Here is a 19,409-nt window from a genome sequence, read left to right as displayed (position 1 = left end):
TAGTCTCTGTCAGTCTCAAGCATAACTTCTCTTTGATGAATATTTAAATTATATTTGAATAAAAATAATCTTGGTTACATTTCATATTCAGTAATCATCACAGCTTAATAAAGGTCTACTTGTCAAGGGTTGAAAGAAACAGAAATGCACATATAAAGGGTCTAAACCAATGCATTAGATAATATATTTGCAATGACCATAATCTATATCTCGACCCAACATACCTGATTATATACAGTTTTAAAAGGTATAGACTCACCAACACAATAACTTGCAGCTAGACTTTAAAAGTTACTTATAAACAGTCTTTCAGATTATATATACAGAATTCCATTAACAATGATAATATCTTAGGACTGTTTCGTAAGATAATTTAATGTGTGGAATAAAATGAGAAAATTTTTAAATGTGATAGAAAATTTAGAATTCATTCTCTTCCATCCTCTCGCTGTATTGTTTTGAAAAATTCTGAGAGTAAAACTAAAAACAAACCTTTGATTTATAAAAAGATTTTTGATGATGTTATAGAAATCCACTAAAATAGGAAATCATGATAATTTAAAGATAATGTTTTCTGTTACATAAAGGTTTTAATAGGAGTCAGAAGTGGGGGTGAAGGAAATTTCCAAACCTGGGAGACTGGGACAGTGGAAAGAAAATATAAAAACAAAGCCCATTAGTATACTTTCTTGAGTACTTGTTTAAACCTCATATAGCTTAAAACTCCCTTAGTTTATATTATAATAGAAATGCTTCAAACCAAGTATTTAACAAAAAAATGTAAAAATGTTAATGTTTTCCTATCTCAGCCCTTTTATTGAATGAATATTTTGTTATCTAGTTAATTAAATTAATAAACTGATTTGTTAAAATTTTAACTTTCCAATTTCTTCTTTCAAATCCTAAATCTTTGGAATATAAAAGAGACTAAATAAAATATAATTAAAAAGAAACAAATATCCTGAAATGCACACATTAACTTAAGACTGTAGAGTGGAAAAGTGTGCCAATTTCTAGTAACATATTATAAATAAAATAGTAGGAGTGGATTCTTATTTATATATCAGGTCTACAACTTATAAAATAGGGTTACCACTTTAAGAAAAAAATTACAAATAGAAAATACAGTACCAAAGTGAATAATTATTTAGGAAAAAAACAGAAAGCACAACAAACATCACTGATTTTTAAAACCCTACAAGTATCACAGTAACAAATCACAGAAAACTAAAATAACATTTTAATAGTTTAATTGCTTTCCATTCATTTACAATACTTTCCTTAATACTTTTTTCACCAAGTATCTCAAGAATGTCTCTTCACAATTTGATAGTATTACTTTCTATAATTTTGCTTTTCTACCTAAACTGCTGATCAAAATTTATTTTTCATTATTAATGGTTTGGATACATTAAATAAACACCTAAATGTGCTCATATTCATTGAAATGCTATAGTCTGTGCTCCACAAACACAGGTATTCTGATAGATTTTGTTTTATATGATACTCATTAAAAAAGGAGAACAGTATGGTCCATTTATAATTGTACATACTGCCTTTGATCTGTTCTCTATGTTCTGTATATAATCCACCAAGAAATACACAGGAAAGAACTTCAGTTTTGATTAGTTATCAATAAGAACCAAGTCTCCTGCTTGCCGTTTTACACATTTAATGACTAAAAGAATTTTACAGTCTAGCTTTTGATTCCATACATTTTAAACATTATTCCTCTGCTGCTGCTAAGTCGCTTCAGTCGTGTCCGACTCTGTGCGACCCCATGGATGGGAGCCCGCCAGGCTGCCCTGTCCCTGGGATTCTCCAGGCAAAAACACACCTGACATATATTACAGGTCCCATAGGACACATTCAAATTGTAATATGATATCTGACCTTCCACCTTTGGCAAAGAAGAACCAAAGAGCCTCTTGATGAAAGTGAAAGAGGAGAGTGAAAAACTTGACTTAAAACTCAACATTCAGAAAACTAAGATCATGGCATCCGGTTCAATCACTTCATGACAAACAGATGGGCAAACAATGGAAACAGTGACAGACTTTATCTTTTTGGGCTCCAAAATCACTGCAGATGGTGGCTGCAGTCATGAAATTAAGATGCTTGCTCCCTGGAAGAAAAGACATTACTTTACCGACAAAAGGTCCATCTAGTCAAAGTGATGGTTTTTCCAGCAGTCATGTATGGATGTGAGAGCTGGACTATACGGACAGATGAGAGCCAAAGAACTTTTGAACTGTGGTGTTGGAGAAGATACTTGAGAGTCCTTTGGACTGCAATGAGATCCAGCCAGTCAATCCTAAAGAAAATCAGTCCTGAATATTCTTTGGAAGGACTGATGATGAAGGTGAAACTTCAATACTTTGGCCACCTGATGCAAAGAACTGACTCACGGGGAAAGACTCTGATGCTGGGAAAGATTGAACGCAGAAGGAGAAGGGGATGACAGAGGATGAGATGGTTGGGTGGCATCACCAACGCGATGGACATGAGTTTGAGTAGGCTCTGGGTGTTGGTGATGGACAGGGAAACCTGGCGTGCTGCAGTCCATGGGGTCACAAAGAGTCAGACACGACTGAGTGACTGAACTGAACTGATCCAACCTTTCACATTTATGTCACAATCAGTGGACAGTATAATGAGTGACAGGAGTATTTGTAGAGGCCAGTTCTTCACCAGAATAGCTAGCAAAAACTAAACTGTACACAAGGGTTGGGAAGATACCTAGAGATGGAAATTGCAACCAACTCCAGTATTCTTGCCTATAAAACCCCATGGACAGAGGAGCCTGGCACACTACAGTCCATGGGGTCATAAAGAGTCAGACATGACTGAGCAACTGAGCATGAGCACGAGTGTCCAGAAAACAACATAAAAATAACCCCATTAACTCAAACTGAATTTATCACCAATGGAACCTACACTTAACAGGATCCCCCTAAGCAACCATAAACGAGAGGAATTACAACAGAGGAGTCAGAGAATGAAATCAAAACTTTAAAAGATTGTGTTTAAATACCATACTTCAGTAAAATTTTCAAAAACATGACCCTGTGAGTATGTTGCTTGGGACTCTGAGAATGTCGTGGAAGAGGCCTGTGAAAGTAAAGCACTCTGACATTTAAGATTCATTAAGAGATTGATGGAAAATCTACCTTTAGAAACAGTACTATTTTCACAAATTACAGGTGACTTCATTAAGAACTCTGAAAAACAGAAAGGTGTCTTGAAATCGACAACTTATATGAGGGACTCTCATTTCAGACATTCTCTTCAAGGCCAAGGGGCATTCTGAAACCATGTCTTTATTCGTTGAAGAAAAGCATGTCTTTATTCTGAAAACCATGTCTTTATGCCAAAAAATATTGAGAGAACTACAACACATATTAGCTACACCATACACTTGACTGGTTTAGAGGAAATAAATATTAAGATTATAGAATTGCTCACTTCTTTGTATTTCTTAAAAACTAGATTTTATCTAGAAACATCTGAGAGATCGTAGTTTTCATCTTAATTGTGAAATAACAGCATTAAAAATCCTAACTAAACTGCTAAAAAATATCTGAAGAAAATAATAAAAAAGATTTAAGACTCTAAAATACGTAAGACATAAATATTAGTAAAATGCTTTTAGAAATCTAATTACCCACAGTAAATTTCCTTAGGAAATTTACAAAGTAAATATCCATTCTGGTGTTTCTGTTACTATTAATATAGTATAGGTTGTGCATCTCATTATATAACATATGGAAAAATTAATGGGGCCATAATAAAGGAAAGTTTAGCTGTTTTTAAACAATTGAACAACTGAATGATAATGACTCTCAACGGCTATGTTTTTGATGTGGCAAAGTCAAGCAGTTAAACTGCTAGTAAGAAAATAAAACAAGGATTTATAGTAAACAAGCAATTAAAAATATTTCTCTACCAAATAACATATAGGCAACTTTTTTAACTTAATTAGAAACTTCAGTAAAATAAAAAGAAATTATAAAAATGGAAAAGTCTCAACTTTACTCAAAATTATTTTCTTACTATGACATAATAAAATGTATAAAATAATAAACAGCGTTATTTTTATACAGTGGAACTACTTCAAAGCTTCAATGAATATATAAATTTATTAATAAGAAAAATATGAACTGTATAAAATAAATAATTCCAAATTCTTAAGTGAACTTGCAATCATAATTTTTCATTTTTTAAACTGGTAGAAAATATGCAATATATCACAGTTCAGTAGCATTTATCTATGAGTTTTTCATAGGACAAGAAATAGAAAAAAAAGCCGATTATACAGAGTGAAGTAAGCCAGAAAGAAAAACACCAATACAGTATACTAACACATATACATGGAATTTAGGAAGATGGCAATGATGACCCTGTATGCAAGACAGGAAAAAAGACACAGATGTGTATAACGGACTTTTGGACTCAGAGGGAGAGGGAGAGGGTGGGATGATTTGGGAGAATGGCATTCTAACATGTATACTATCATGTAAGAACTGAATCGCTAGTCTATGTCTGACGCAGGATGCAGCATGCTTGGGGCTGGTGCATGGGGATGACCCAGAGAGATGTTATGGGGAGGGAGGTGGGAGGGGGGTTCATGTTTGGGAACGCATGTAAGAATTAAAGATTTTAAAATTTAAAAAAATAAATAAATAAAAAATAAATTAAAAAAATAAAATAAAATAAAAAATCAGTGGCTATTTTTTATTTGAAATTTTAAAGTAAAATTTTATTTTCTTTATGCTGCTGCTGCTAAGACGCTTCACTCGTGTCCGACTCTGTGCGACCCCATAGATGGAAGCCCACCAGGCTCCACTGTCCCTGGGATTCTCCAGACAAGAACACTAGAGTGGGTCGCCATTTCCTTCTCCAATGCATGAAAGTGAAAAGTGAAAGTAAAGTCGCTCAGTCGTGCTTGGCTCGTAGCAACCCCATGGACTGCAGCTCACCAGCCTCCTCCGTCGATGGGATTTTCCAGGGAAGAATACTGGAGTGGTATATTTTTTATAACTGTGATTAAGTATCAATTTTTATTTGCTCAAACTAAACTTTTTTTATATTATACTTTTTTATGGATCAACTCAGCAGTGGCCACAGGACTGGAAAAGGTCAGTTTTCATTCCAATCCCTAAGAAAGCCATTCCCAAGGAATGCTCAAACTATCACACAATTGCACTCATCTCATATGCTAGTAAAGTAATGCTCATAATTCTCCAAGCCAGGCTTCAGCAATACGTGAACTGTGAAGTCCTGATGTTCAAGCTGGTTTTAGAAAAGGCAGGGGAACCAGAGATCATATTGCCAACATCCGCTGGATCACGGAAAAAGCAAGAGTTCCAGAAAAACATCTATTTCTGCTTTATTGACTATGCCAAAGCCTTTGACTGTGTGGATCACAATAAGCTGTGGAAAATTCTGAGAGAGATGGGAATACCAGACCACCTAACCTGCCTCTTGAGAACTCTGTATGCAGGTCAGGAAGCAACAGATAGAACTGGACATGGAACAACAGACTGGTTCCAAATAGGAAAAGGAGTACGTCAAGGCTGTATATTGTCACCCTGCTTATTTAACTTATATGCAGAGCACATCATGAGAAACACTGGACTGGAAAAAACACAAGCTGGAATCAAGATTGCCAGGAGAAATGTCAATAACCTCAGATATGCAGATGATACCACCCTTATGGCAAAAAGTGAAGAGGAACTAAAAAGCCTCTTGATGAAAGAGAAAGTGGAGGGTGAAAAAGTTGGCTTAAAGCTCAACATTCTGAAAACGAAGATCATGGCATCCGGTCCCATCACTTCATGGGAAATAGATGGGGAAACAGTGGACACAGTGTCAGACTTTATTTTTGGGAACTCCAAAATCACTGCAGATGGTGACTGCAGCCATGAAATTAAAAGACGCTTACTCCTTGGAAGAAAAGTTATGACCAACCTAGACAGCATATTCAAAAGCAGAGACATTACTTTGCGGACTAAGGTCCGTCTAGTCAAGGTTATGGTTTTTCCTGTGGTCATGTATGGATATGAGAGTTGGACTGTGAAGAAGGCTGAGCACTGAAGAATTGATGCTTTTGAACTGTGGTATTGGAGAAGACTCTTGAGAGTCCCTTGGACTGTAAGGAGATCCACCCAGTCCATTCTGAAGGAGATCAGCCCTAGGATTTCTTTGGAGGGAATGACGCTAAAGCTGAAACTCCAGTACTTTGGCCGCCTCATGCGAAGAGTTGACTCATTGGAAAAGGCTTTGACGCTAGGAGGGACTGGGGACAGGAGGAGAAGAGGACGACAGAGGATGAGATGGCTGAATGGCATCACTGACTCGATGGACGTGAATCTGAGTGAACTCGGGGAGTTGGTGTTGGACAGGGAGGCCTGGCGTGCTGCGATTCATGGGGTCGCAAAGAGTCGGAGACGACTGAGCGACTGAACTGAACTGATTTATATATACACTGATACTAGAAGTATGACTTCAGAAACCAGGTACACAATAAAAAGAAGTCATGCTTTTACAAAACTACTCAAATCGGTGTTTGAAAATGAGTCTTATGTAGGCAGATTTAGTATGCATTCATCTAGTTACTTAACATTTCATTGGCCAGAACATTTTAGCAACATAATGCTGAATTACACTTGGTTTTGGTCAATTAATAAATTAGTTTGTTTAAATTTACTTTTTAAATAGAAACCAATGTTTAGTGTATGAGAGAATGCTCTAAAAGAGTAAAAATCTACAAGATATATGACAATACATGTAGTACTGAAATGCCACTATCATTTCATCCATAAACTAATCTTTCAAATGAGAAAGCTAGAATAAATAATAACTAAGATTATGAAAAGATTATTATAAATAGAATCTATATCAAATGGATGTTCACATTTACTTTTATTTATTCACCTCTCCACTTTAGTTTCAAAAATAAAAACGCCAAAGTTTAAATGAGAAATGTCGTTACTTTTAAAAACTATCATCCCTATCTTTCATCTGACTAGTATCTGTCCAAAAATCAAATCAAACTCAAATTCTTATGGTATTATTTAAGGCTCTTAATTTCACTGAATAATCCTTAGGAAATTCTGAATATCAGTAATGTAGTGTCTGTACGGAAAATGATTCTGGCTTCCTTGACCAATAATACATAAGGGTAAAATCCATATATTACTAGTGTGTGTGTGTTTGTTGTGTGTGTGCATGTGTGTGTGTGTGTGTGTGTGTGTGTGTGTTAGTCACTCAGTCGCGTCTGACTCTCTAAGAACCCATGGACTGTAGCCTGCCAGGCTTCTATGTCCATAAGCTTCTCCAGACAAGAATACTGAAGTGGATTGCCATTCCCTTCCCCAGAGGAACTTCCCAACCCAGGGATCAAACCCTGGTCTCCTGCATCGCAGGTAAATTCTTTACCATTTGAGCTACAGGGAAGTACTACCAGTAAAACAAAAAGTTCAGACTTTTACTCTCAGTCTTCATTATCCAAGAGAAGGAGATGGCACCCCACTCCAGTACTCTTGCCTGGAAAATCCCATGGATGGAGGAGTCTGGTGGGCTGCAGTCCGTAAGAATTATTTTACAATTTTCATCTTAAAAGAAGAAACAGAGGACTCTGTAGGGCAGAATCTTAGATGTGACATTGTTCCTTTCTCCTACATTTTATAAGCAAGGTCATAAGGGATATTTAGATGATTTGTCTTCTAAGCCATTTTATTTGTCTTTTTTGCACACTAAATGTGAATGTTTAATATGGTTCAAGTTTATTATTGCCAAAAGTCTTTCCTTTCTATAATGAGTTCTTTGGTTTAAATGCCCATCAGTAGGTGACATGCAAAGTATGTGTCCAATTAGATATATCAGTAACAGCTTTAATGGTTATTTACTGTACTAAGGTTCAAGAGTTTGTACTGTAACGTCCCAAACCTTGCATAAAGAGAGGTGTTTGTAATTCCAGTTAGTTGTCTAAAAACAAATTAAGCCAAGAGAGAAATTAGCACAAATCCATCACTCAACAGAAAATAACCTAAATACATCACATAGATGATGAATTAGTAGTATTTATTTATTTTTCCCCAGATGCATTTTATCTTAATGGGCAAATGGTTGATAAACCTGACACCACAGATAGATAAAAACACTTGGGATAAACGCATAAAGGTAAGACTGCAGTTTCTCAGAAACGCAGGCTTAAACCCTATGAGAATGAACAGGTGCACTGAATAAATATACTAAGCAAGAGAAGGGTACCCTGACTAGCAAGTATGGATAATAATACAAAAATAAAATATGCGAACCCCTAAAATATTATAAAACATCTAATTAGATAAGGCAGATTTAGCTAATTTTCCCCACTAAAAATTAATATGAAAGGGATATAAATATCTTAGATAGGTTTTAAGTTTATTGATACCTATAAAGAGATCAGGGAACAAAGAATTGAATAAAACCTTTTTCATATAGCTCTGCCTTGGACATAAAGTTTCTTTATAAAGACTGAACCATCAGTATAAAATTGGAAAGGGTTTTATGTCAAGGAGGGCATGCCTACACTGAAGTCAGCCAGAGAACACTTGTAGAATTGCAACTGGAATTTAATGAATTTTCTTGCTTAACTTCTGAGGATCTTCTAACATCCATCAGTTGTCATATGAGGGTTTTGTGTGGCTCTGCGCATGCATTTAAGTATCACCTTTCTTTAAATATTTTATACACACTTAGTATCTGTTAGTATACTTGAAAATAATAGAAGTATATATACAAAACCTAGATAACAGAATTATTTTAAAATGATTATTAAATATTATTTAAAATCAATTTTCATGCAACTAAGATATTGATGAGGTTCCAGGTATAGATACTTTGAGGTTTCAGCCTCTGAGATGAATAATTCAACCTTTTTCAAGGTTTACAAAGTAAAAAGAGGGTATCATATTGCCCATTTCTTCCCAAAGATATTTTTAAAATAAGTGAGGAGAATATATGTGCTACAAATGTGAATGAGTGCTTTGACTGCAATGACAGTTGACTTTTCAGTGTGAAATGAGAGAACTACAGTACGATGAGTCCCAAATTTCTCAGCAGTTCCAACAATGTTATTCCATAACTCTCTTAAAAAGGAAGCAATGGCCTATGTTTTTTCCTTCATAAAAAGGGTCCCTAGTTGTGTGTCCTGCTTCGTAGCAAGAAGAGAGGTGAAAGAGTCAATGCGTACATCTTTTCAGTCTCATTCTATGACCTACTGTAACAAAGAATCATGGAACAGAAAACAAAAAAGGAATGCACATATATATAAAATGACACCTTTTATCAAATGCTCAGGCACACAAGAAATCTTTACCACTTGAATTGTTATTGTATTAACAATGTTAAAATGTAATTATCATATTCAAAGATAATAGGTTGGGGCATTGAAAAGTTTAGAAGAAGAAAATTCAAGGATACAGAAGTTATTGAATGGGGTACAGGATGGGAATACATTAATTTGGTCCCTACTCATCAAGCTTACTTTCATCATCCCAAACTTTTTAGACAAGATCTATGCTCTGAAATCAGTTTTGTCTCTTACTTAATTTATTAAACTATTCCCATGTTCAAAAAGCTAGACTTTTTTCCCTTAAGTTAAAAATCTCTGAACTGTACTCCTACTTCATTAATCTAGTGTTTATTCCTTTCCTGGATGTCTGTGACTGTAGAGTAGTACCTAATTCTTCTGGTCTATGCAAGGCTGAATGCTGCTTTGTTGATTTCCATCCTGAAACTCTCCTATCCTGAAAATCCTAATATGTTCTTTTATTTAAACTAAGTAGAATAAAATTCTTCAGCATCAGTAAGGGAAGAAATGAATCTCTCTTACACTTTAGTGTAAAAAAAAAGAAAAAACTGGCTTCCTTGGTGCCTCAGAGGATAAAGCATCTGCCTGCAATGTAGGAGACTCGGGTTCGATCCCTGGGTTGGGAAGATCCCCTGGAGAAGGAAATGGCAACCCGCTCCAGTCTTCTTGTCTGGAGAATCCCATGGACAGAGGAGCCTTGTAGACTACAGTCCACGGGGTCGAAAAGAGTCAGACACGACTGAGCGACTTCACTTTCACTTTCACACTTCAGTGCTGCCTTGTGGCTCAGATGGTAAAGCGTCTGCCTGCAATGCAGGAGACCTAGATTTGATCCCTGGGTCAGGGAGATTCCCTAGAGAAGGAAATGGCAACCCACTCCTGTACTCTTGCCTGAAAAACTCCATGGACTGTCGCCTCCTCAGGAGTCACAAAGAGTCGGACACAACTGAGCGACTTCACTTCACTTCACTTCACTATGAGACATTACCCTCCTGTTCTCATTCTGGTTTCCTAGATGGTACCTTTACCTTTTCGCCTTAAGTGTAGGAGTTCTCTAGAGCTTTTGCACATACCAACTGCATAACCCCTGTAATGTCATCTATTCGCCTAAAACTACCAACCTTACATTTATGTTTCATCTGTACGTTTTTCTTTCAACACTCTTTTGAGTGCCAGATCTGTATTAACAATGGATCGCTTAACTACTTATTTATATTCCACCAGGTTTCCCAACTTGGAAGAATTTAAATTGGTAGTTTAACCACCAAAAATATAATCAATTTTATCTAATAAGAAACCTACTGTAGTTGTTCTAAGAGGTTCTATCCAGTTGGTATCCATAAGTGGGCTTAAAAAAATTGGCTAAAATCTTAAAAAGAATCAGGCTAGTTCCCTAAGCCTAAGGCACTATTTTATTTTCCTCGGGCAATTTCCATACAATCGAAAGGACTTATCTTGGAATCAGTTACCCAAAATACACCTTTCCCACCATAGGGAAAAACTGAGGAATATTTTTACCATCTTCTTGAGGGCAGTACAGATTACTTTTAGAACTTCTCTGCAATGAGAGAGTTACACTGATGTACATCTAATTGTATGAGTTCAGACTCTGAAAAACTGAACCTACCTTTGCCCATTAACCCAATATTTATTTTTTTTTTTAATGCAGTAAACATTTACATGCTTTCTCACTTTCAGATCTCTTGACCAGAGTGCTATAACAAATGTTAAGGGCAACTGCAAACCATAATCTAAGGCAACAGACCACCTGGATGAGAACTGGCAAATTCTTAGAGTGAAGAAATGAAGAGACAGTTATAAACAGTAACAGAAGAGTAACTTAGAAACAAATTTAGCACATCACTGTAACTAGATTGTACCCAATGCTACAAACAAACACTATTTTTTAGCAAAATTCTAATTTACTTATTCACCAAATACTTCAGAGTATTTGATGAGTAGTAACAGGGTTTTTTTTTTCATTTGCCTTAATGAATTCAAAGTGTTGAAACTATTTCATATTTAAGTGAACTCACAACAATTATCTTCAAAGAGTGCTAAAAATTATCTCTAATGGTGATTATTTTACAGAGTATTAAAACACTTATCATTTAGGAAAGAGTTTTATTTCTTACTTTTCAGGATGAGCTATTCAATATACTTAAAAGATAATAGAATCAGTTACTAAAAAAGCCTTGGTTGCATAGTTTTAAATAAGCAGGAAATATAAAATGGATAATAAATAATGATTATTAATACTTTTACCACAAAGAGTAACAAGTGTATTCATTTAGTTGACTCTTAACTGGTGAAGTGATGACAGTGAGAAAGGCAGGTAAAAAAGCCTTGAAGTAAAATATAAACATATTTTAATGGCACTGAAATTTCTGTGTTATCTATTATTATATGCAAAAAGTGGGGAGTTTCAACTACAATAGAAAAAAAAAAAAAAACTTTCCAAAAAGGAATTTCCTACATTAAAGAAAAAAAGTCTGATTTTAAAAATTATTAGCATATCTTTTGATGGTTATAAATGGAAATTTTTGCCAAATTATTAGGATTTGGTGAAAAAGCTCTTACTTTATTTGTAAATACTGAAGGAATATCTTTAAAAAGGGACAAGTATTCTACACAGTCAATAAATTATTCTGTAATATTTCAGTGGCAAAAATATTGTCTACCTATTTTTCTTACAGTTATTTGAAACTATGTAACAGTCAGATATGGTAGACTTCCTTTAGGGTTTTTAATCTAACATGCACAGAATGGAGTACTGATAAATTACTACTGTGAAACTCATTATTTAAGTCATCTTAACACTGTATTCCTTGTCAATAAAATGTTAACATTTTAATCGTCACTGTGTTGATTACATAATTATAAAGCCACTAATATAATAAAACAATTTAAAAATAGAGTTTCTATAGGCAGTGTTAGAACTCTTTATTTTCACAAACACACCATAAATTGATTAGAAATTTTCATAACAAGGAAACAGCAGTTTGCTTTTACAGGATTTAAATATGCACAAATTTTAGTTTCTTTAAAATGTGTCATCAAGGGTTTCCCTGGTGGCTTAGTGGTAAACAATTTGCCTGTGAATGCAGGAGACATGGGTTCGATCTCTGTTCCAGGGAGATTCCACAGGCCACGGGGCAACTAAATCCATGTGCCACAACTACTGAGCCCATGCTCTAGAGCCTGTTCTCTGCAACAAGAGAAGCCACTGAAATGAGAGGCCCATGCACTGCAACTAAAGAGTGGCTCCTGCTTGCCACAACCAGAGAAAAAAGCTCAACCAGCAACGAAGACCTAGCCCAGTGAAAATTAAAAAAAAAAAAAAGTACTGTAAAAAAGTAGCCCTACTTTCATAATATAATAAAACAATGAAAATTACTTGCTATCTTATTTTGTACATTTACTATGTCATTATATTTATATTTAGAAGTAGGATAAGGCTTATGTGTTGTGCTAGATACTCAACCACGTATTTAAATGTATAAATTCATAAACAAAAGTTACCTACAATGTACAATTCCTCAGAGCCAGGTCTTTCAGATTCTCTTTATACTAACTCCCACTGCTTTTTGCCTGTCAGTCTAATAAAAACGGGTAATTATACATAATCATTTTTTATTTCCTATTTCTCTCTGGCATAATTTTAGATATTCATCTCATATCACTACCACTGAACAGTAGGATCAACATATAAATGTCCACCTAATATAGGCAGTTCCCAATTTTGAAATACTATGTGCAAATTGTTCTATTACTATCTTATTGGAGCACAGAATTCATTCCTCCAAAGAAGGTAAATTATGTTTTGCAGTTTGTTTCACAAGCTACATTTCAAATCTAACACAGTCTATAAAGGACTTTTGTGCAAATAAAAAAAGAAGCAACATTTACCCAGTGCCATTTGTGGAAATAAGATTTTACCTTTTTTTAATAACTACCCTTTTCAAACTAAAAATAAAAACATTTTGATGGAAATCTTTTTAAAGTATTATATATTCTCTTATTTATTAAAAATATCTTGATCAGTATCAACATTAACAAAAAAACCTACTTAACTATAATGTGCTATCAATAAAAATATGTTAATATGTATTCTGTATGAAATTAGAGATTTTACAGCAATTTGTACCCATATTCTTAGGGACTGGATTTTTTTCAAAATAGTTTTTCCATTATTTCCTTCATTGCTCTTATCACATTTGGATGTTTTCATTGTGCCTACACTGATCAGATCCCAAAGATGTACTGTTCTACTTGAACGTAGACTATGGCAACCTACTCCAGTACTCTTGCCTGGAAAATCCCATGAGTGAAGGAGCCTGGTAGGCTGCAGGCCATAGGGTCATGAAGAGTCGGACACAACTGAGCGACTTAGCAGCAACAGCATATAAGCTACAAAACTGGACAAAAGATTGCTTTCGGCAGAGGAAAAGAATCAGGAGAGAGTGAAGGCTTTGAACAGAAAGATAAAGCGTTTTCCTAGTATTTTTTCTTAAAAAATCCAAAATCAATAATGTATAACAAACTCTGCCAAACTTGTTTTCCATCAGAGTTTTTATGTTCTACTGCTGCTGCTAAGTCGCTTCAGTCGTGTCCAACTGTGTGCAACCCCATAGACGGCAGCCCACCAGGCTCCCCCATACCTGGGATCCTCCAGGCAAGAATACTGGAGTGGGTTGCCATTTCCTTCTCCAATGCATGAAAGGGAAAAGTGAAAGTAAAGTCGCTCAGTCATGTCTGACTCCTAGTGACCCCATGGACTGCAGCCCATCAGGCTCCTCTGTACATGGAATTCACCAGGGAAGGGCACTGGAGTGGGTTGCCATTGCCTTCTCCTTTTATGTTCTAAATAACAGGAAATGCTGGATATTACTGTCTTAGTTGGAGAAGGCAGTGGCACCCCACTCCAGTACTCTTGCCTGAAAAATCCCATGGACAGAGGAGCCTGGTGGGCTACAGTCCATAGGATCACTAAGAGTCGGACACGACTGAGCGACTTCATTTTCACTTTTCACTTTCATGCGTTGGAGAAGGAAATGGCAACCCACTCCAGTGTTCTTGCCTGGAGAATCCCAGGGATGGTGGGAGCCTGGTGGGCTGCTGTCTATGGGGTTGCCCACAGTCAGACACGACTGAAGCGACTTAGCAGCAGCAGCAACTGTCTTAGTTCAATCATAACTAAATCTTCTTTTAATATTTTACATATAAGAAAACTCAAATTAAGATGCCACGAGTACTAAACTTAACAAAACAAAAAAAAAGATGCCAAGAATTAGGTAACCTGTGTTATAGCAGAGAAAGTCCATAAACATTGGCAGCAGTTTTTCATATTCTATTTACTTGTAGGAAGGCCAACTCTCCAGTTAAGAGATACCATTCATGTTTTATAGTTTATAATACCTTCCAGTACATCAATCTTAAAATACAAAATTAACCAATTGTATATTACCCAAATATCTTTCTGTCTTCTTTCCATCTATCTTCCTTCCTTCCCTCTTTCCATTTTCTCTCTCTCTCTATCTATTTTCTCTCTTGGCTTTCCTGGTGGCCCAGTCAGTACAGAATTCAGCTGCAACATACAAGACCCAGGATCAGTCCATGGGTCAGGAAGATCCCCTGGACAAGGAAATGGCTACTCACTCCTGTATTCTTGCCTGGGACAGAGGGGCTTAGCAGGCACAAAGAGCCAGATAAGACTTGATGACTAAACTATCACCATTTTCTATCTATCTATCTATCTATCTATCTATCTATCTATCTATCCATCCATCAAGAAAGAGAGACAATGAGCACTACTGAGTTTTCTTGGGTTTCATAATGTGTTGTTTTTATCTTGTTTGCTTTTTTTAAAACTGAGCACTAATACAAGTCATTGACTGAGAGGAAATATTTTCAAAAGACATATGTAATAAAAGATTCTTATCCAAAATATACTTATAAACAAACAAAAAAAAACTCTTAAAAGGAATTCTCTGCTGGTCCAGGGTTTGGCACTCCATGCTTCCATAGCAGAATGCATGGATTCGATTCCTGGTTGGGGAACTGTGGTCCTGCAGGCCTTGCGGCACACCCAAAAAAATTAAAAGTAAAATAAAAAATCTCTTAAAGCTAAACAGTAAGAAAACAATCGAATTAAACAAGGGGAAAGAACCAGAACAGACACTTCACTAATAAGCATAAATAAATGGCAAGTAAGTATATTCAGGGATGTTCAACATGGTATGTCATTGCATGCATGTGTGCTAAGTGGCTTCAGTTATGTCTGACTCTGTGACCCCATGAGCTACAGCCTGCTAGGCTCATCTGTCCATGGAGTATCAGGCAAGAATACTAAAAGTGACTTGCCATTTCTTCTCCAGATTATCTTCCTGTCCAGGCATAGAACCTATGTCTCCTGTGTCTCCTAAATTGGCAGGTGTATTCTTTACTGCTGACCCACCTGGGAAGCACTCACTGCATGTAAAACATTAACAACAATAAGTGTTGGTGAAGGTATGGTGCACCCTTCATTCATTGTCACTGGGAATGAAAAATGGTACAGTGACTTTGAAAGACATTTTGGCAGTTGCTTACAAAACTAAATACACTCCTACCATAAGATACAACAAATGATGCTTCTTCGTACTTGCCCAAATGAACTGAAACTTATGTCCACACAAAAACCTAAACAGATGTTCACAGAAGCTTTACTCATAATTGCCAAAATTTGGAAGCAATCAACAAGTCCTTCAGTTGGTGAATGGATAAACTGCAGTACATCCAGACTATGGAATATTATTTAACACTTTAAAAAAATGAGTTTTTAAGCCATAAAAAGATATGGAGGAAACTTAAGTGCATATTACTATGTGAAAGAAACCAATCTGAAAAGGTTACATACTGCATGATTCCAACTATATGACATTCTGCTGCTGCTGCTGCTGCTGCTGCTGCTAAGTCGCTTCAGTCGTGTCCGACTCTCTGCGACCCCATAGACAGCAGCCCATCAGGCTCCCCCATCCCTGGGATTCTCCAGGCAAGAACACTGGAGTGGGTTGCCATTTCCTTCTCCAATGCATGAAAGTGAAAAGTCAAAGTGAAATTACTCAGTCGTGTCCAACTCTTAGCAACCCCATGGACTGTAGCCTACCAGGCTCCTCTGTCCATGGTTATTTTCCAGGCAAGAGTACTGCAGTGGGGTGTCATTGCCTTCTCCAATATGACATTCTAGAAGAGGCAAAACTGTAAGAAAGTAGTAAGATCAGTGGTTACTAGGGGTCTGATGGAGGGAGGAATGAGTAGGTGGGACACAGGATTTTTAGATCAAAACGTTCTGTATGATATTGTAGTGGTAAATAAGGGTCATTATAAATTTTTCAAAACCGACAGAATGTACAACAGCAAGAGTGAACCTAATGCAAAGGGAGGATCTGGGGTGATAATGACGTGTCAATGTGAGCTCATATATTATAACAAATGTAACACTGTGGTAAGGGATGTCGGGATGTCAGTGGTTAAGGAAGTTGAACATGTGTGCAAATGGAATGTGATAATTCTGTGTACATTCTGCTAATTTTTGCTGAAAAACGAAGTTTACTCATTAAAAAAATTAAGAAGCAATTACTGCCAAAGACTGAGACACTGAAACATTCTGGATATTATAAAATATTTCAAAATTTTGAAGTCTTAAAAAACAAGACTATATATTGATTACTCTTTATTGTATGATATATAAAAAACGTATAATAATTCAGTCCATGTCATTATCTATGTCAATGTACAAATATGTCAATCTATATAAAATGGAAATCAACATCAGTAAGGAAACCCTAACTCAATTTAATGAATAGGCTGAGATACAGACAGTATCCATCCAGTATGGAATTATGATAACACTTTCACTAATTTGGATGTTGTAGCTAAAATTGGATATTAACACATGATGTTTACCTTTGAGTCATAATTTTGAAGGCATCTGGGAGGTAGCAGTCTGTATTCTCCATCTGAAATGGGTCAGCATCACAAATCTTGTCATCTGTCCGACCATAATTAGCGCTCTCAATCATAATAACATCACTGCCCGGACATCGCAGATCTATAGAATAACCTTCACAGGATAATTCTCGACGAACTAACCCAAATGGTAAAGCTGCTCTGCTGAAACCTTAAAAAAGAAAAAAAAGATAAAATGAACTAATGTATGAAGTATATTATTTTAATAAATTATTTTCAAGAAATATTAGTCACATGTATATCTGAGAGGTATCAAACAAAGTATATTTTTCAAACCATCCATTCATACATTTATTAATTAATTGCCGGGATCTTGACTATGAATCAGCAATTTATTACCAGATTTTTAAAATATATTTTTACCTGGAGTTTCATCTTTAAAAGAATTTTAAATTACTTTAACAAAGTATTTTCTGTGTAGACGAGTCACATTCGGAAACTAAGTGGCTCTTTTTGAGGAAATCCAAAGAGAAGCAACAAAGAGATCAATCAATTTAAAAAGAATGACAAGATTAACAAATACAGAAGGCAACATTTAATAAGGGAACACTTAGATTTATAAATGAAATCAAAGCTGTGTTACACAGGATAATGGTGTTTATTATGTCACTTAATGTAGACATATTAATTGCTGTTATATTGATTATTAAAATACATTTGTCTTCAGTTCAGTTCAGTCATTCAGTCATGTCCAACTCTTTGCGACCCCATGAACTGCAGCACGCCAGGCCTCCCTGTCCATCACCAACTCCTGGCGTTAACCCAAATTTCTGTCCATTGAGTTGGTGATGCCATCTAACCATCTCATACTCTGTCATTCCCTTCTCCTCCTGCCTTCAATCTTTCCCAACATCAGGGTCTTTTCCAATGAGCCAGCTTTTCGCATGAGGTGGCCAAAATATTAGAGTTTCAGCTTCAACATCAGTCCTTCTAATGAACACCCAGGACTGGTTTCCTTTAGGATAGACTAGTTGGATCTCCTTGCAGTCCACAGGACTCTCAAGAGTCTTCTCCAACACCACAGTTCAAAAGCATCAATTCTTCGGTGCTCAGCTTTCTTTGTAGTCCAACTCTCACATTCGTACATGACTACTGGAAAAACCATAGCCTTGACTAGACAGACCTTTGTTGACAAAGCAATGTCTCTGCTTTTTAATATGCTGTCTAGGATGGTCATAACTTTCCTTCCAAGAAATAAGCATCTTTTAATTTCATGGCTGCAATCACCATCTGCAGTGATTTTGGAGCCCAGAAAAATAAAGTCAGCCACTGTTTCCCCATGTATTTGCCATGAAGTCATGGGACTGGATGCCATGATCTTCGTTTTCTGAATGTTGAGCTTTAAACCAACTTTTTCACTCTCCTCTTTCACTTTCATCAAGAGGCTGTTTAGTTCCTCACTTTCTGCCATAAGGGTGGTTTCATCTGCATATCTGAGGTGATCGATATTTCTCCTGGCAATCTTGATTCCAGCTTGTGCTTCTTCCAGCCCAGCGTTTCTCATGATGTATTCCGCATATAAGTTAAATAAGCAGGGTGACAATATACAGCCTTGACATACTCCTTTTCCTATTTGGAACCAGTCTGTTGTTCCATGTCCAGTTGTGTTGCTTCCTGACCTGCATATAGGTTTCTCAAGAGGCAGATCAGGTGGTCTGGTATTCCCATCGCTTTCAGAATTTTCCACAGTTTATTGTGATCCACACAAAGGCTTTAGCATAGTCAATGAAGCAGAAGTAGCTGTTTTGCTGGAACTCTCTTGCTTTTTTGATGATCCAGCAGATGTTGGCAATTTGATCTCTGGTTCCTCTGCCTTTTCTAAAACCAGCTTGAACATCTGGAAGTTCATGGTTCACGTATTGCTGAAGCCTGGCTTGGAGAATTTTGAGCGTTACAATTGTGTGGTAGTTTGAGCATTTTTTGGCACTGCCTTTATTTGGGATTGGAATGAAAACTGACCTATTTCAGTCCTGTGGCCACTGCTGAGTTTTCCAAATTTGCTCACATATTGAGTGCAGCACTTTCACAGCATCATCTTTCA

General features: G+C 36.2%; 1 protein-coding gene across 34 annotated transcripts in view; it reads right to left on the bottom strand.

Moving 5' to 3' along the window:
- Positions 1 to 19,409, bottom strand: part of ADGRL2 (adhesion G protein-coupled receptor L2) — a 205,810-nt gene that overhangs the window by 72,074 nt on the left and 114,327 nt on the right. For all 34 annotated transcript variants that reach the window (XR_011258141.1, XR_011258140.1, XR_011258142.1 and 31 more), the window contains one exon: positions 17,306 to 17,519. Coding sequence is in view for 31 of the 34 variants with exons in the window: in XM_069595711.1 (XP_069451812.1) it covers positions 17,306 to 17,519 (214 nt within the window). In the remaining 3 variants the exon portion in view is untranslated. The remainder of the gene's footprint in view (positions 1 to 17,305; positions 17,520 to 19,409) is intronic.

This window comes from Ovis canadensis, chromosome 1, assembly GCF_042477335.2.
Source record: "Ovis canadensis isolate MfBH-ARS-UI-01 breed Bighorn chromosome 1, ARS-UI_OviCan_v2, whole genome shotgun sequence".
Taxonomy (NCBI): Eukaryota; Metazoa; Chordata; class Mammalia; order Artiodactyla; family Bovidae; genus Ovis; species Ovis canadensis.
This window is presented reverse-complemented; position numbering and strand designations above follow the sequence as displayed.